We start from the raw sequence: 19,118 nt of genomic DNA, 5'->3' as shown, positions 1-19,118 counted from the left end.
GCTTAAGTTCTGCAAATTGCAGTGTCTGGAGACTGGGCACATGCGAGGTGATCTGATTCAGGTGTATAAGACCTTGAATGGATTTATCAGGCTCAATGCTGATGGGATTGAAGCTCTTGCTCAGATTACAAACTTGAGGGGGCATAAGCTGAAATTGAAGAAAGACAGTTGTCGAACAGATGTACAGAAATTTGCCTTTAGCCAAAAGAATAATTTATTGCTGGAACAAACTTCCAACTGTTGTTGTGGAAGTCGATAGCTTAAATAAATTCAAGGAAGAAGTGAACAAACTTTTGGAGTGAATGGATGAATGGATAGATGAAATGGGAACTTTTTTTTTTTTTTTTTTTTTTGGTTGATGCTGAATAAGCTTACTTTCTTGCATCATATGCCTCTACTAATGCTAACGCTAAAAATAGACGATTCCAAATTACCAAGTCTCTGACAGGGAATACTGGAATGGACATAGGCACAAGTACCACCTTTGAGGCAAAAGGAATCATACAGCGAATAATTTGGGCAACTGAGATGAGCAGTAGTTGAATAAACCGATAAATGAGATTCGGTCAGAAAAAGTACATGGGATTTGGCAGACTGCAAGTGGAAATGGACATCATTGAGATTAGAACTTCGACCACGTATATTTGTGAAATGAACTAGGAAGTTTTTGGGAGGTTTAGATCTTTTGGCAGATAAGCTTACTCTTTTAGTTTGACAATTCATGGTGTATTCAATAGTAAGATAAAGTGGGGAAGACATGCTGTACGAAGTAATGAAATTTTTGGATATGGCCTACACATGGTAAGAATGCACCCAGATCCTTGCCATGACGTGGCCGCAACAATGCCTGCCCCCTCGCATAACACTATTCGGACTTCTTCCTGTCACTATTTGGCAGAGTAGAGGTAGCAAGATTACACAGCAGCTGATCCGAAAGCCTCCTAGAGAGTTACCAATAGGTGCAGTCCAGTGTACTAACTACCGGCTGTCCTGCTAACACTATTTTAGAGCTGTATCCTCGAAATGTAAGGAAGATTGGATCTCACCATGATATCCATCATAACCTCAAAAGTCCTCAGTCATACTGCATGATGGAAGAGATGGGGAAGGGTTGAGCAGAACTTAGCTTTGGAGACTAAACATGGGTTCCACCACTTCAAGCCTCCAATAAGCAAAGAGTTGGTATTGCACCAGTTGATGAGAGTCATCTACCACCTTGTGTTGCCTGGTAACACTGAGGGGCAACATTCCTCCATGTGGTGTGAGCACTACACCTCAACTCTGCTTACGTTGGTCCACACCTGGTTGGTCATCAATAGTGTGGTTGTGCATGGGGGTTATACCCAGGATTACTAACAGTCCCACCAACCATCATGAAAGTGCCAGCTGAGGATTTGGCTGTCACAGACTGTCTGGACTTCGCCGAACTTGGGTCCACTTGACTTGAGCGTCACCGGAATCAGTTCCATCAGTGTTTTAGACTTCCAGGTAGCAAGTACAGCTTGTTTGGCATATCTGAGAGAATGTCTGTGACAACCTCAGGGACTATCTTGTTATGAGAATGAAAGTAAGTTTACTCTATAGATTTTGGGGTGCTAAAAATGGAAATAGTGCATAAATGGCAGATTAGCTCTTGTTTTCGAAAAAAGTAGTTTTTTATATTTATACAAGTTATTTTTTTATTTATATGGTAGTAGGATGTAGCTATGAATATACCTGTATCAAACTTGGGAACTTTTCACCTTTTGCTTGTATTCAGCTTCGGGAGCATCCCTTTTCACCCTGAAACAATAATTGGCTAACACGGCAACACAACATTTGCTTTTGTATCTTTGTTCCATCGCTGCAATGTCTTGTTGGAGTGCTCACCAGGTTCATTGCTGATGGCACCACAGTTTGTTGGGAAGAAATCCAGGTGTGAGTGCAAGAAATGCATTTTCAGTGACATGTTGCACCCCAGTTTTTCATAAGAATTAATGAGATCTTCCACAAGCCTGTAGTTACTGGCTTTAAAATTTCCTAGAAAACCAGTCGAAACATTTCAAAAGGCTTTCCACACTGATTTCTCGCTATCACTAAGGATACATTCGAACTGATTGACTCTGAAAAGTTGCCTTATTTGTGGACCAATGATAATGGTTGCCTTAATCTTCTATGTACCAAGTCTTGGGAATTTCTCTTGCAAGTATGTGACTGCAGGACAGTTCACTTCAAAAGGCTTCCCAAACTTTTTCATGAGCCTCAGTTTGATGGGAGTGGTGGAAGCAAAACTTTATTTCAATCTACCAGAGGTTCAAATGCTACATTCTTCATTCCAGGAGTTAATGATTTTCATTGAGACCAACTGTTCTTCTCCTAGTGCATATCCTTGGTAAGACTATCCCACTCACAGAGAAAACAACAATACTTAGTGTAACCCTTTTGTAGTACTAATAAAATGGCGATTACCTTTAAATCACCACATATCTTCCACTCATACTTCTGATAGTGTACACTTAAGAGGATGTTGTCCATGTCTGCATATGTTTCTTTTTTTGTGGACAGCATATTTCCATTGTGAAATAACACAGCCTTAAGGCTAACCTTAGAAGTGTCTATAAATAGTTGCCGTTCTTTGGGAACATGCCTCATGTTCATTGCTGCCATTAGACCATCAAGATCCTAGCAAACAGTGAGTTCACATTCTGTTTGATAGAATTTATCATAGTCTTTATTTTGAGTACAAAATGCTGTCACTTTTACAGAATGATCTAGAAGATTCCATTGTTGTAGCCTTGAGGCCAAAAGCTCTGCTTATTATTCAGCAGTTTGAGATCCCAGATTAAGTCATTAAGCTCACTATCTGTGATCTTATGTGGTTCAGAAGGATAAAGGTTTGGACAAAACGGTGGAACCCATGATGTACACAGCTGCTGTACTTCTTTGTGTATATCAAGTTGAGTTCATCAATGTCTTCATCTTCATCAGGTTGTACAAAAAACCTGTCGGGTGGTTCAGGAATAGGTAGTTTTGATGAAAAGGTAGTGCAGCATATGTGTGGAACCCAGTTCTTGTCCTGGTTGCCTACTTTATACCCAAAGTACAAGAAGTAGTAGGCTTTTTTTTGGCTCGAGTTAAGGAATGCTTTCTTCAAGCTAATGTGACTTCTCCACATATGTAACAGCAGCCATCCGGACTATTCACACAATTATGGGGCATATTGAATGGTTTGAGCATGCTCAATGCTGATGGGATTCTGCCTCTTGCTCAGAATAATCACCTGAGAGGGCATAAATTCAAATTGAGGAAAGACAGATGTAGGATAGATGTGCGGAAATTTGCCTTTAGCCAGCAGGTAGTTGGTTGGTGGAACAGACTTCCATCCCTTGTTGTGAAAGTTGATAGCCTAAATAAATTTAAGGCTCAGCTGGACAGGTATTTTGAACAAACGGAGGGGTGAAATGGGAGTGTTTTTTTTTTTTTTTTGGCTGATGCTGTATATGATGGTATATGATGCAAGAAAGCTTGCTTTCTTGCATCATATACCAATGCTAATGCTCATGCTAAAAATACCAAAATCAAATCTGCTGCTAGATATATGTAATTGTGAATCACTAATCACTGAAAAGATTTTACTATAGATGTCAGTATTGACTTTTGTTATTTGAAAAAGAACAAAAAAAATTCAAAAAAGGCCATTACATGAAAACCATATATATAAAGAGAAGAAAAAAAGTTACTTTTCAAAGGATTTATATCTCAGCTTAATAATCAGCCAAATCTTTTTCAATAAGTTAAGTAATCCATTTTTCACATGATTTTTGAAAAAATATACAGCAAGAATTAACCAAATGACCTTTTTAATGCTATGGAAAACTTTGCTGAGAAATTGGTGCAATTGATCAATTAGCTGACAATCTAACTTCCATGAAATTTGTCTCTCTTTAGCTCTCATTGGTGTGTGCCAGTAATTATGTATATGCCTAGGATGATGTTAGGCATGTGTAATTTTGCTTCAATATTTTTTTTTTGTCTTTAGTGTTCTTCTGTTACCCATGTTTAATTATTATAAAATCACAAAATATTTAGAAGCATTACAATCTTAGTCAGTTTAAATACTTTCTTTGGTATCCATTTCTTGATTGCAGGCTTCTTTTTTTTTTTTTATTTATGTAACCAAACCTTAATGCAATAAAACTATTGGCTGTAGTTATCTTATGGAAATTGACCCTAGCACTAAACAGTAACAAAATATCATTCTCTGATTTCTTGGGAGTGCTCAGATACAACTTTTCAGGCATCTTACCCTTATTTTTAATTAGGGTAGGTTGCTTAAAGGTCTGATACAATGCAATTGGCAAGCAGCTGACTTAGTATATACAGGGTATCTCAAAAATATTGGTACAAACGTTTAGTGGAGGTAGGTAACATCTAAAGGAATGTGAATCGCATACGAACCCATAACTGGAAACGTCACCGTAAATTGGTAGACGGCACTGTTCATCAGTTCGCGAGAGGGAAAATTTCTGGTTTACTCATTCAATATGAGCCATGGAAGAAAGTGTGTTGAATGCCATCCAGAAGAATCCTACTACCAGCACACGTGCCGTTGCCTCTGCCTTAGGAGTGTCTCATTGCAGTGTACAGCATGCCTGGCACAATGATTCCTTACACCCCCTTTCATTTCCAAAGGGTTCAGTTACTGCTCCCCCAAGATCATCCTGCATGTGTGGCTTTTGCACAGTGGTTTCTCCAAGAAAGTGTTCAAGACTTAAATTTTTCAGCCAAACTTTGTTCATGGATGATGCTTATTTCACTCGAGAATGCTTATTCCATCAGCACAATGCTCATGTGTGGGCTCACAACAACAACCCACTCGGTGTATGCCCCCATGCAGCAACAACATTGCTTCACAATAAATGTGTGGGCAGGCATGGTCGGTGACTGCTTAGTTGGCCCATACCTGTTACCGTCCCTCATGAACTCCACTAAATATCGGATCTTTCTTGAACAAGTTCTACCAGGGTTACCTGACGATGTTCCAGCAAATGTGAGATGCAACATTTGGTTTCAACATGACGGGGCGCCTGCCCATTATGGAAGGTGTGTTCGTGACCATTTGAACAGGCGTTCTGGGCTTCGATGGATTGGCCGTGGCAGACCTGTTGCCTGGCCCCCACACTCACCTGATTTATCGAGCCTTGATTTCTTTCTGTGGGGGGCCCTCAAATCTATCGTGTATGAATTGCCTGTGGAGACGGAAATGGATCTCGTGGCGAGACTCGTCTGCACTGCTGCTACTGTCAAATAAACTCCAGGTGTGTTCGACCGTGTCTGCCAATCCATGCAGCGTAGGTGTCACACATGCATCGCATCTCATTGTGGAACCTTCAAGCATCTGTTGTAACATCATGAAATGCATCCATCTCGTACTCCATTGTTAATATTATGTCAAATAAATGTTTGCCACTAATTACTGTCTTGTGTCGTTTCTGCTTCTTGTGCCTCTGCTACTACTTTCCCGTGACATTTCCGGTTATGGGTTCCGATGCGATTCACATTCCTTTAGATGTTACCTACCTCCCCTAAACGTTTGTACCAATATTTTTGAGACACCCTGTATAAGACACAAAAAGTTTTACAAAGTAGTAGTAGTAGTAGTGGCATGTGATGCAAGAAAGCAAGTGTATGAGCTTATGCAGCATCAGCCAAAAAAAAAAAAAAAAAAAAAAAAATCACACCATTCCCTCCAAATGCCTGTCCAGTTCCTCCTTAAATTTATTTAACCTATCAACTTCCACAACGACAGATGGAAGTTTGTTCCACCAATTAACCACCCGCTGGCTAAAGGCAAATTTCCGCACCTCTATTCTACATCTGTCTTCTCTTAATTTGAATTTATGCCCCCTTAGGTTCATAATCTGAACAAGTGGAAGGATCCCATCAGAATTCAGCATGCACAACGCATTCAAGGACTTATACACCTCAATCAGATCACTGCGCAGGTGCCTAGTCTCCAGTCACTTCAATTTGCAGAACTTAAGCCTCTCTTGGTAAGAGGATCCCTTCATTTCCCTCACCAATCTTGTTGCCCTTCTCTGTACATGCTCAAGCAAATCTACATCCTTCCTAAAATGAGACTTCCAGACCTGTATGCAGTACTCAAGGCATGGCTTGACCATTGCCTTATACAGAGGGACAATCACCTCCTTTTCCCTGCTAGCAAAATTCCTATATATCATTGACAAAACCCCATGACCTGCCCTGGCAGCCTGTCTGCATTGCTCAGAAAACTTCATATCTGACTGCACTATTACTCCCAGGTCTTTTTCATTTTCTACCACCTTAAGTGTTGTACCACACAGTTGGTATGTTTCTCTAGGGTTACTTCTACCCATATACAGTACATTGCATTTGTCAAGGTTAAAGTGTCTAAAGGACCTTGAATCATTTGATTGATGCACAAAAAGTTGTGCCTAAGCACTCCCAAGGTAGCAGAACATGTTATATTGAAATAAAATAAATTTTTTATTTTATTACTGTTTAGTACTATGGTCAATTTCTGTACTTTAACTGCACCCAATAGTGTTATTGTATTGAGATTGGATCATGTGAATTTTCAAGGGGAGAAGTCCACAACTGAGGAATGAATGCTAAAAAAGTAGTGAAAGGGGAAGATGGCACCACTTGATTATTGTGCAGAACATTATGTTTGCACATATTTTTTTTATATATTTATTGTACTGGGCAGTCCCAGCCAGCTTTCCTGGCACTATTTACATACTATACAAATAATCACAATTGTGCTCCATTATAACATACTGAAGTTCTGCACTTCATGTGCCCACTCCATTATAGGGTATTGAAAGCCTACAGTTCATGTCTTGTGAGTTTAAAAATAGCTAGTGAGAAAGAGCAAGAGGGCTAGTCCTTGCACTAGCCCTCTTGAATCATTTCAACTGTCTTCTTCCGTCATGTTTGCCGCAGCCGAAGAGACATTTCACATGCATCCGTTTAGGAAAAATTGGAATGTACCATGGAAGTATCCAGTGCAGTCCACAGAAATGCAGGGATCATCTTATTCCACATTGCTCTTAACACAAGAACACCATTTCACTGTGAGCGATAGCTGCATTTGTGTAGTTTCACAGGGTAAGCTATCCACCATTAATTAGAATGGTATTACACATCCTATGCTTACTCTGACTGAAAAATTGCACAATAACACAGTCTATCATTTACTAATCAAACTTGAGTTTATCCTTACTTCATACTTTTGTCAATTTCTGTTATCTAACTGTACACAGGAAAGTTATTATATTATGGTTAGGTTAGTGGCATAGTGTTTGGGTTGGGGGCCCCTCTGGTGGTTTCCCACAGCTGCATCATATACTCTGTGCGGTAAAACAGTACACTGTAAAAGACAGAAGGGTGAGTAGTGTGTTGTTTTATGAAGTATAGTGTTGGGTTGTGTTGTCATCTGGCTTTTTGCCATGGGGCCCCCTGATGGAACTCCACTTTGCCCACCACTAACATTGGGGGGGTAGCCAGGCAGTCCCAAAAACTCTGGCTGGTCTCTGCCAGGGTCGCTGATATTAACTGTGTTCTGATGGAAAGGCATAATGTAGTAATTACAGTACCTGTTTCAAAATTTTAAATATAAAGTTTTTTTTTTTATTTCATCAGTGTAAGTCAAGGGAAATTTTGCTAGTAACTTTTTTTTTTGTGGAATTGTGAAGCAGAAACTAAGCAAAAAAAATTTTTTTTAGTAATTTTCACAAGCACACATGAGCCATGAACCACAAGCTGGAGATTTTTGTTATAAAATAAATCATTGATTAAAAATAGTATGTAAACAAATAATGACAAACACACAAAAAAAAGAAGTTTCTGACATCTTCTTATTCTGTAGAGAACTACAACAATATTGTTGTAATTCTCTACTAGCAGTGGTATGCTAGTAGAGAATCACACATGCATGTTTATGCCTAAGTGATGTCACTGATAGATATAGTCATTCTAAGATAAATAACATGTTTACTCAATTATTTATATTTCCTAAACACCAAAAATTTTTTCAAATGATTTTTGTCATCAACTGAAACAAAAACTACCAATTAATATTTTAAAATAAAGTTTGTGACATTTCTTATGAAACTCATACAATAGAATGAAATAAATAACCAATACCTACTTGTTTGTCTTCCTCTGCCTCTTCCTCTTCAGCAGCAGTGAGTTCCTGGGCATTGGCAAGATTATCAACAGCAATGGCCAAAAATACATTCAGTAATGTATCTAAGAAAAAGTTAAGTAACTTTTCTAAAATTTTGTTTATGGCTTACAAACCTAAATGAGCTCTACACACAACTGGCATAACATAACAAATTCCCATACTAGAGCAGATACTATTCAAGCACAAAGAGTTAAGCATTGTTTTTGTCTCGTGGTTGGGAATAACCACTCAGTTAGAAAATTTAAAGGCCATGTTTTACAAGAATACAGTGTTTGTATGGATATTAGATAGGTTAAAACGAGACATCTCTCATGTAAGATCTTTATTCTTTCATGTTCACTTTGATCCATCAGCTTCCTCTCCTTGATAGCTATCTATCCAAAATCTAAATTTTGGATAGATAGCATTCAGGAAATATGGTCACATACTGAGGAGCAATATCCTAATTTGTCTGAAATGTAAAATAATGAATCAATGTATACTACCCACCATGACTTATGGAAGTGAAACTTGGGCACTCACCAAAAGAATGGAAGAGAAGCTGAGAACTACACAGCGAACAATGGAATGAATTATATTGGGAATCAGACTAGATAAGAAGAGAAACACGTGGATTAGGCAGCAAACTCAAGTAAAGGACATTCTTATCAAAACTAAAATGGTATCCAAGAGTAGCTAAAAGAAAACCTGGAAGACAACGATGGAGATGGACAGATGAAATTCATGAGTTTGTGGGTAGCAAATGGATGGCCATTGCACAAAACAGAAGGAACTGGAAAGTTGCTGGAGAGGCCTTCATCCTGCAGTGGATTGAAAATGGCTGATGATGATGATTCTCAGAAACTCTGTGGCCATCAGGTTTCCCCCAGATGGCACCATTTCAGAGCTGATTGGCTCCTCTTTGGTGGGTAGGCAGGTACCCTGGTGTTGCAATGATGACAACCCAGTTGCAAAGTATAAATCCACAATATGAGAGATACCTGATGGTGTGGAATAATTTAGATTACGGTATAGTTTAGGGCTAAAGCCTCAGGTTATGTAAAGAGTATAAGTAATATACAAGTTAGTGCAATTGCATCATTTCAGTACATAGCCAACTACTTAAGTAGTTATAAATTGGCATCATTAAGTATATCGCATATTGTTAATACCTTCACAATGAGTTGACATGATATTGCACACACTGTGGATTTATACTTCGCAACTGGGTTGTCATCATTGCAACACCAGGGTACCTGCCCACCCACTGATTAGGAGCCAATAAGCTCCAAAACGGTGCTGAGAATAAGTAACAATAGTCTTCTCCTATGGTGAAGCATTACTTATTCGAGGATGTGCAATATCATGGCAACTCATTGTGAAGGTATTCACAATATGATGAGGAGCCAATAAGCTCCGAAATCGTGCCGCATGGGTGATGGTATCTGCTGAGAATAAGTAACAATAGCCTTTTCCTATGGTGAAGCATTACTTATTCGAGGTAGTGACCAACTACCTCAAATAAGTAACGAGGTAGTTACTTATTCGAGTTACTTATACTTTTGTTCCACTCATCAATCTCATTGCTCTTCTCTGTACTCGTTCCAACAGCTCGACATCTTTCCTAAAATGAGACCTGCAGACGTGTATACAATACTCAAGACGTGGCCTGACCATACAAGGGGACAATCACCGCCTTATCCCTGCTAGCAAAATTCCTGTATATCATTGACAGGACACCATGAGCTACTCTTGTAGCCTTTTTGCATTGCTCAGAAAATTTCATATCTGACTGCAAAATTACCCTCAGGTTGTTTTCATATGGGAAGCAGTTACTCTGGGGTAACTGCATCCCATATGTAGTACTTTACATTTGTCAATGTTAAATTTCAGTTGCCACCTCAGCCCATCTGCTCAACATTTCTAGATCCTGTTGCAATAGCATACTGTCATTAGTGTCATTAACAACCAAGCTAACTTTTGTGTCATCTGTAAACTTAGACATTAAGCCTAATATACGTGGTAATCAATGGACACTGCTCGTTGTGGACTAAGGTTATTAGTGGAGTCCCTCAGGGCTCAGTGTTGGGTTCATTATTGTTTTCTGTATTCATAAATGATATTGATGAGGGTATATCAAGCTTAATGTCGAAGTTTGCAGACGATACAAAGGTTGGCAGGGTTGTCAAGGACACTACTGACACTATGCTGCTGCAACAGGATCTGGACAGGTTGAGCAGATGGGCTGAGAGGTGGCAAATGAAGTTTAACATTGACAAGTGTAAAGTACTACACATGGGAAACAGCAACCCCAGAGCAACGTATCAACTCTGTGGTACTACACTGACAGTGGTAGAGAATGAAAGGGACCTGGGGGTGGTTGTGCAGGCAGATATGAAGTTCTCTGAGCAGTGCAGACGGGCTGCAAGAGTAGCTCATGGTGTATTGTCAATGATATATAGGAATTTTTCTAGCAGGGATAAGGAGGTGATTATTCCCTTGTATAAGGTAATGGTCAGGCCACACCTAGAATACTGTATACAGGCCTGGAGGCCTCATTTCAAGAAGGATGTAGAGCTGCTGGAACGAGTACAGAGAAGGGCAACAAGATTAGTGAATGGAACAAAGGGGTGCTCTTACGAAGAAAGGCTGAAGTTTTGCAAATTACAGTGTCTGGAGACTAGGCACCAGCGAGGTGATCTGATAGAGGTGTATAAAGCCTTGAATGGTTTGAGCATGCTCAATGCTGATGGGATTCTTCCTCTCGCTCAGAATAATCACCTGAGAGGGGATAAATTCAAATTGAGGAAAGACAGATGTAGGATAGACGTGCGGAAATTTGCCTTTAGCCAGCGGGTGGTTGGTTGGTGGAACAGACTTCCATCCCTTGTGGTGGAGGTTGATAGCCTAAATAAGTTTAAGGCTCAGCTGGACAGGTATTTTGAACGAACAGAGGGGTGAAGTGGAAGTGGTTTTTTTTTTTTTTTTTTGGCTGATGCTGCATAAGCTTGCTTTCTTGCATCAAATGCCTCTACTAATGCTAATGCTAATACCAGTATAAAGTTATAGAATTCTTATAGTACCATGATAATAGACTAAATATAAAAATAGCGAAATGCTTTAAGTGTGGTACTCACCTTGAATATAATCTGCAATAGTTTTATGAAAAGACTGATGGCTAAATATAAAGTGGAATGGTTAAGTTAATGTGGGTGGGATGAGATTTAATTTAACGGAATTTTAAAATAAGCGCAAGGAAGCAGAAGTGCACTACTCCGTCCCTGGTTGTCATAAAGTAGAAAATAGTTAATCTGGAACATAAGAGAATTGATATTATGTTCCAGATTAACTATTTTCTACTTTATGACAACCAGGGACAGAGTAGTGCATTTCTGCTTCCTTGCGCTTATTTTAAAATTCCGTTAAATTAAATCTCATCCCACCTTAATGCATTAACTTAACCATTCCACCTTATATTTAGCCATCAGTCTTTTCATAAAACTATTGCAGATTATATTCAAGGTGAGTACCGCACTTTAAGCATTTCGCTATTTTTATATTTAGCCTAATATACCTTCATCAATATCATTAATAAATACAGAAAACAACAATGGATCCAACACTAAACCCTGGGGGAAAGACTTTATACTTAGATTCAGTATTCCAAGTGATGTATTATATAGTGTTGTACTATATTGCATTATACAATGGAATTATAACCTCTCTGTTGCAACTTGTCATATTTAATGGTTGTTCCAACTTGCACTTTGATTTTTGAAACTTCCTAGTTTTAAAATCAAAATGTGAATTTTATAATAACAATCATAGGAATGACTTTTTAAATTTAAAAATCATTCCTATAATTGTTATTATAAATAAATGCTTTTAAATAAAAAATAAGTTATAATTCTGCACCTGTCTTGTCCATGTGAAGGTATAACAAAACGCAATGTGTCTAACAAAGTTCTCTGAACTACAGTGGCAAATGTTCTGTAACCCAACCAAGCTCTGTTACTATGCCTGCCTGAAATCCTTAGCATAAATGGAAATATCATTAAAGGTAGGTCACTATGCTTGTTTCCAGCTGACTGTAAATTTGCTATCCAGCCACAAACTGCCACTGATTAATATAAATAATGTTTTGAATATTTTCTTTGCCACCCATGTGTACTATGCAGAGAACTATTTTCATTCTGCTCCAGGCATTCAACTCAAAGGGGTACCAAAATGTTAATTAAAAAAATTTTTTTTTGTTAATTTGTTAAGTGAATGTTAATTCAAACAGGTAATATTAAATACCCATGTGAGGAATGGGAAGGCAGTGTAGAAGCAAATCACAAGTTCAACTGTGGTTACAACACATACAATGTGAAATTATAGTAAAACAATGGTGCAATGAGTAAATGCAACTTTGCAGTCACAGTTATCCCTTGTTATTCTGATCCTCATATATATGTGACATGCATCAGATTATAAAAATCAAATAACAATAAATGTAAATTTAAGCCGCAGGATGTAATCATACCAAAGACCAGATTCATTGGATTAACATCAATGGAAATTGGCACTGGCAGAGTTTTAACTTTCCGGTATTTGCCATGGTAAGAAAAGCACATCTCTAGATTTTATCAATCTCTCATTTTTTCATTTTTCTTCAGATCCTTTAATGCAATGATCCCTGACCATTTTAGAATCTGACCTTACTATGATTTCCTGTAACATTACAGAAATATGGATATCCTAAAATGTTTACTGATGAATAATAAATAAACACTGTTTTTATGACTTTTAATAATTTGTGACTGTCATTGTTTTTATGACTTTTATTATTCCCATTATGATTTATTGTTAATATTTTTAATTATTTCACTTATTATTATTATTATTTTTTATTTTTTAAACTTCATGCAGAATTCCATGACCCGTTACCGATTTGATTATTTTAATAATCATGCATGAACCACACGGCTCCAAAATACCTTACCTATAAACCACAGTTGATTTTGGAAAGCACCTATGTATCTGTCCACATATCACTTATTTAACATTTTTATAATGTTCTTATAATTTAAACTACACTGAATTTATTCAGGGGCATGCATATGATTGCCCCAGGCATGAAAATACTTAGTTCAAGTCTGATAACTAGTAAAAGCCATCTCTTTCTCTTAAGTTTTAATCTAATATCCTTCCAAAAAGCCATCTTTGGTTGCTATTTCACAAGTGGGTAGCATACTGATGGTTCTATTGCATGTTCATCTAATGATAATGCTAATCTGAAATATTATTAACTCCTGCATAATGATTATGATAAATATACCATACTGACACAATCCATCCAATGCCTCCCTTGGTTTTCTGACAGAAATACATTAAAATAATTTTGAATCATGAATAATATTCATGCCAAGAGGTCTCCTCATCCTATGGCATTACTCCAACTGTTCTTAAAACTGTGCTCCAGAGTTAACATGTTCTGTGTCACCATTCTACACCCTCTTATTCTATTGTTTTCCTTTGCACAGAAGCTTGCTGATATCCAACCATTTCTTAAAAAGAGTGACAAATGCTTCCTTCCGATTATCAATCTATTACATTTAACTCCTTCCAAAGTAATGGAGAAATTAACATCCAATTCTTGCATTATATGAGTTCTATTTGCCTCATTCAACTGGAAATAGCTTGACCTACGTTACTCATATCTGGATAAATTCCAGAAAAAAAAAAAAAAAAAAAAAAAGAGTAAATGCAGAGGGCAACATTTCTAATGGCTTTTGATCATTGTTTGACATAAACGTTTCCTAAATGGCCTTCCTTCTGATTTTTGCAATTAGGTAGTCTCTCTCTCTCTCTCTCTCTCTCTCTCTCTGAAGGCTTTCCATTTGGGAAAAACATTTCCTTGAATTTTCTGTGAATCTCCAAAATAATTTTACAAAAATAAGATAAAATAAAATGAAAAATAATAATAAAATTTTGTTTTTTAATAATATTTTAATAAAATTTTGTTATTAGTTTTAATGATACAATTCAAATATTTACCATTGAGCCCTACTTACAGAAAAATTTCCTTTATTTATTTACTTATTTTCTTTTTAAATTTATGAGTATATTTAAAAATGAAATAATAAATATCACACATTCTTTTGCAACAACCACTAATTTGTTATTTTCGAGTTAATTTTTTTTTTAATAATAAACTGCCATTCAGCACTCAAACTGCCTTTTCACTCAGTCTTCCAGCATTAATCTTATTTGCAATCAAGCCAGTCCTCCAAGTGTTTTTTATAATCTCTACTATTGAATAATTTTTTGTGGACAAAATAATGGCCTTCTTTTGATCCTTTTCAATGGTGAGTTGTTGAATATTTAATAAAAATACTAAGGAAAAAACTTTCCTTGAAGGATATTAAAAATTACAGCTGGATGAGCAGGAGGTTTATAGTTAGAGGAGCTAAAATATGGAGATCAAAACTCCTCCCACACATATATACAATGAGTTAGGTAGCCTTAAAACAGCCCAAATACAAATAGATTCTTGAGAATGATGATGTAGATCCTTTAGAGCAGTGCTACTCAAATGTGGTTCATGAACTGTTTGTTACCGGTCCACAATGAATTCATCCATTACCAGTCCACAGCAGATTGGAAATAAAAGAAACTGGTCCTTCACTACAGATAGTTTGAGAAGCACTGCTTTAGAGCATGGTTCCTCATCAGCCCCCCCACTCCAGCCACAAATCCTCTATACATGATTTCATTCCAGCTCTCTCTCTCTTTCTCTCTCAAGCTAAAACTAATAAAATATCCTTAACCAGCCTGGGGATAACTGAATGATTAATTATCGATTATGGAATTTTTGTAATTGATAAAATGCAAATCAGTTGATTGAGAAATCAATGACTATACATATATTTTTTGTACCAAACGGAACTATTGCGTAAGTGGGAACAGCATTTTATTGTTAGTTCTGATAACTAACATACGATTGAATCCTTCCACTGTCCTCCCACCCCCAGTTTTCTTGTTATCAATTTTGTGATCCCTAATTTACATATAATCAATTATGGAAATGTCATAATTGATTAATTTTATCATGATTCCAGATTATCACTACTCATGATATCAATTCAAAAATACAATACCTTACCTTAAAACCTCAAAATTATGAATTCAAGAGTTCAGAATCAATCTATTTTATAAATTTGAGTTCATTTTAAGATGATAATTACAAAAATGAGTTCTCAGACTAATTTTCTATATTTCAATTTAAGGATTTAAGGATACAGTTACCAAAAAGTGTGAGAATGATGAAGTAAATGCTATAAATCATGCCTCCATCAATTCCCCCTTGTGACTCAATTCCTCTATACATGACTTCGTTCCAATCCTCTCCGGTTAAAATCTGAAATTAACAAAATTCTTAAACTGCTTGTTGAAAAAAACTCACATGGCACAATTAACATACAAATTATCTCATTCTAGAAGCTTTAAAGAAAGAAGAACTAAGAACTATTATGCTTTTATTCACAGCTGCTAGCCTTTGTCTTTCAAAAGGCTGGAAATCAGGAAAATGCAAACAGGAGGAAAACAGGAGATTTATGGGATGAAACAGGAAGTTTGTTTGGAAAAGCAAGAGGTTTTTGTAAAGTCCACACTGCAGCAGAAATTAAATTTCAATGATAAACATGCACATTTTATATTAAAACATAGATACTGGACTGCAATATAATTAAGAAATAAAGTGCCATTTCAATGCAAATTATTGAAAAAATTGAAACAGTTTCTTAAAATAACATTTCTTTGTGTTATGCTGTGTTATGTTTATCAGCTGACAGTCTGTGGATGCTGTCAACAGCACTCAGTAATAGTCATATAATGCTCAGTATAATAGTCATACAGTGCTCAGTAATACTCATATAGCCGACCGGGCTAGCCAGGTGGGTAAAGTGCCTGCCTGGTAACCCAAAGGTTGCGGGTTCGATTCCCGCCTCGGGCTTGGATCAAAGTACTGCAAAAACCTTGGGAGGTGCATTATGGCCACAGAAGTCTATGTGCCAACAACTACCAAAAAGAAAAAAAAAAAAAGAAAAGAATACTCATATAGTGCAAGGTTGCCACAGGCTTTTGCTGCACTGGCAAAAAAAATGTAGATAAAAAAAAAAAAAAGTTATTTCTTTCCCCCTCACATAGGTAACTATCCAATTGACCTTTGAATTTATTCAAACCATCAGCCTCAACAACCTGTGAAGGCAACTTGTTCTAGCAATCAATGACTCACTGGCTAAAAGAAAATTTCCTGCAATCTAGTCTAAACCTCTTCCCCTATAATTTGAATTTATGCCACCAAGTTCTGGAATTCTCTAGAACAGTGAACATTCTGCCTTCATTCATTTTACTAACCCCTCTCAGAGTCTTATTAGCATTAGTAGAGGCATATGATGCAAGAAAGCAAGCTTATGCAGCAACAGCCAAAAAAAAAAAACAAAAAACCCCTTATTTCATCCATCAACTTGCTCCAAATGTTTGTCAAGTTCTGCCTGGAATCTATTTAAGCTATCAACTTCTATAACGACAGATGGAAGTTTGTTCCAGCAACCAACCCCCCGTTGACCAAAGGCAAACTTCCGCACATCTATCCTACAACCGTCTTTCCTCAAATTGAATTTACGTCCTCTCAGGCGATTATTCTGACCAAGAGAAAGAATCCCATCAGCATTGAGCATGCTCAAACCATTCAAGGTTTTATACACCTCAATCAGATTACTTCGCAGATGCCTAGTCTCCAAACACTGTATTTTGCAAAACTTAGCCTTTCTTTGTAAGAGCAACCCTTTGTTCCATTCACTAATCTTGTTGCTCTTCTCTGTACTCATTCCAACAGCTCTACATCCTTCTTAAAATGAGGCTTCCAAACCTGTATACAGTACTCAAGGTGTGGCCTGACCACTGCCTTATACAAGGGGATAATCATCTCCTTATCCCTGCTAGAAAAATTCCTGTATATAATTGACAACACATCATGAGCTACTCTTGCAAACTGTCTGCACTGCTCAGAAAACTTCATATCTGCCTGCACAATAACCCCCAGTTTTTTCACTCTCTACCTCTGTCAGTGTAGTACCACACACTTGATACGTTACTCTGGGATTACTGCTTCCCATGTGTAGTACTTTACATTTGTCAATGTTAAACTGCATTTTCCACCTCTCAGCCCATCTGCTCAACAACTCTAGATCCTGTTGCAGCAGTGTACTGTCATTAGTGTCATTAACAACCCTGCCAACCATCTTATTATATGCAAACTTGGACATTAAGCCTGATATACCATCATCAATATCATTTATAAATACAGAAACAACAATGGACCCAACACTGAACCCTGAGGGACTCCACTAATAACATTAGTCCATGAAGAGCAGTGTCCATTGATTACCACTCTCTGTCTTCTCCCACTCAACCATCCCTTTATCCATAGCAGCAATTTGCCTCCAATGCCACACTGCTCCAATTTGTGCAGCAATCTTCCATGTGCAATAGTATCAAAAGGCTTTCTAAGATCCAAATATATGATATCAAAATTATTTCCTGATCCAGTTGCTTTGTGACCACATCATAGTATCCAATCAAATTGGTAAGACAAGACTTCCCTTTAACAAATCCATGCTGCTCCCGAGCTATAACTGAAGTCTTGTCTAGATGATCCTGTGGTGCTTCTTTAACCAGTGCCTCCATTAATTTCCCTGGAACACAAGTTAAACTAACAGGTCTATAATTACTTTTGTCACCATTTGATACTCCTTTGTGAATTGGGGTCACATTTGCACATCTCCAGTCCATGGGTACTCCCCTGAGTCCAGGGAAGCTCTCATAATTATGGCTAAGGGTTTGCTTACTTCCTTTGCCACCTCCTTTAATATAACTGGATAGATTCCATCCACCCCAGGTGCTTTACTTGTGTTTATCTTCAACAATTTCTCCTCCACTTTACTCTCAGTTATTACAAGATTATCTAGCTTACTGCCAGAGTTGAATACACCTCTGGCATTCCCCTCCCTGAATAACTCCTCATGTGTCAATGTCGATGCAAAATATTCATTTAGTTTGTTAGCTACCTGAGCAGGATCATCAACAGTTGAACCATCAATATCGCGGACCAATCTGATTCGTCCCCTTCCTTCTAGAGTTTACATAAGTAAAGAACTCTTTGCTGTTTTTCTTTGCATCCTTTGCCAAAGATTTCTTGTAATCTGCCTTCGCCTGCCTAACCTCCTTTGTAACTTGGTTACAAACCAGCTTATATCTATCATAGGCTTCTGTGTCACTTGTTAATTTATATGTATCCAATGCATTTTTCTTCTCTGTCACATGTCTAATTAGTTCATCTGACATCCATTTAGGCCTAAATCTTGAACAATATTTCTTAGTTGGTATGTAAAGCCTAGTAGCTTCCAAGATAAATTCTTTGAATGCTTCCAATATAATTAGCTGTTGGTAACATCGTCAGTTGGTTCCACCGTACAGAATTTAAATACTGTCTCAGATCAACATAGTCACCTTTACGAAAGCAAAAACTGTTCCCTTTACCCTTGATGGTAGTTACTTGTTTGAGTAAATGGCTCACATCTGGTGAGTATGGGCTTGGCACACCCAGGGTCCCGAGCTGGATATCATCATTCTTCTCTTTCTTGGTGATACCCTTCTATTTCTGACACTCTCTCTCTCTCTCTCTCTCTCTCTCTCTCTCTCTCTCTCTCTCTCTCTCTCTCTCACAAGGGTAGCTCAGGAATTTTTTTTTTTTGGCTGGTGCAGCAAAAGCCTCAGGCTTCCTTGCATCATATGGCTAATAATAATAATAATAATAAATCCCACTTCAGCACACTGTGATCACTGCCACCTAGTGGTTCTTTATCTGCAGATTCTTGATGCA

At 37.5% G+C, this 19,118-nt stretch overlaps 1 protein-coding gene across 1 annotated transcript in view; it reads right to left on the bottom strand.

Moving 5' to 3' along the window:
- The window catches only part of LOC150087800 (voltage-dependent calcium channel type A subunit alpha-1-like), a 1,442,149-nt gene that overhangs the window by 1,157,532 nt on the left and 265,499 nt on the right, over nt 1-19,118 (bottom strand). The window contains exons 13-14 of the mRNA XM_090369204.1: nt 15,476-15,593; nt 8,174-8,274 (exon numbers count right to left, since the gene is read on the bottom strand). Of these exons, the coding sequence (XP_090225330.1) occupies nt 8,174-8,274; nt 15,476-15,593 (219 nt within the window). The remainder of the gene's footprint in view (nt 1-8,173; nt 8,275-15,475; nt 15,594-19,118) is intronic.

This window comes from Mastigoproctus giganteus, chromosome 3 (genome assembly GCF_048544385.1).
Source record: "Mastigoproctus giganteus isolate SK-2022 chromosome 3, ASM4854438v1, whole genome shotgun sequence".
Taxonomy (NCBI): domain Eukaryota; kingdom Metazoa; phylum Arthropoda; class Arachnida; order Uropygi; family Thelyphonidae; genus Mastigoproctus; species Mastigoproctus giganteus.
This window is presented reverse-complemented; position numbering and strand designations above follow the sequence as displayed.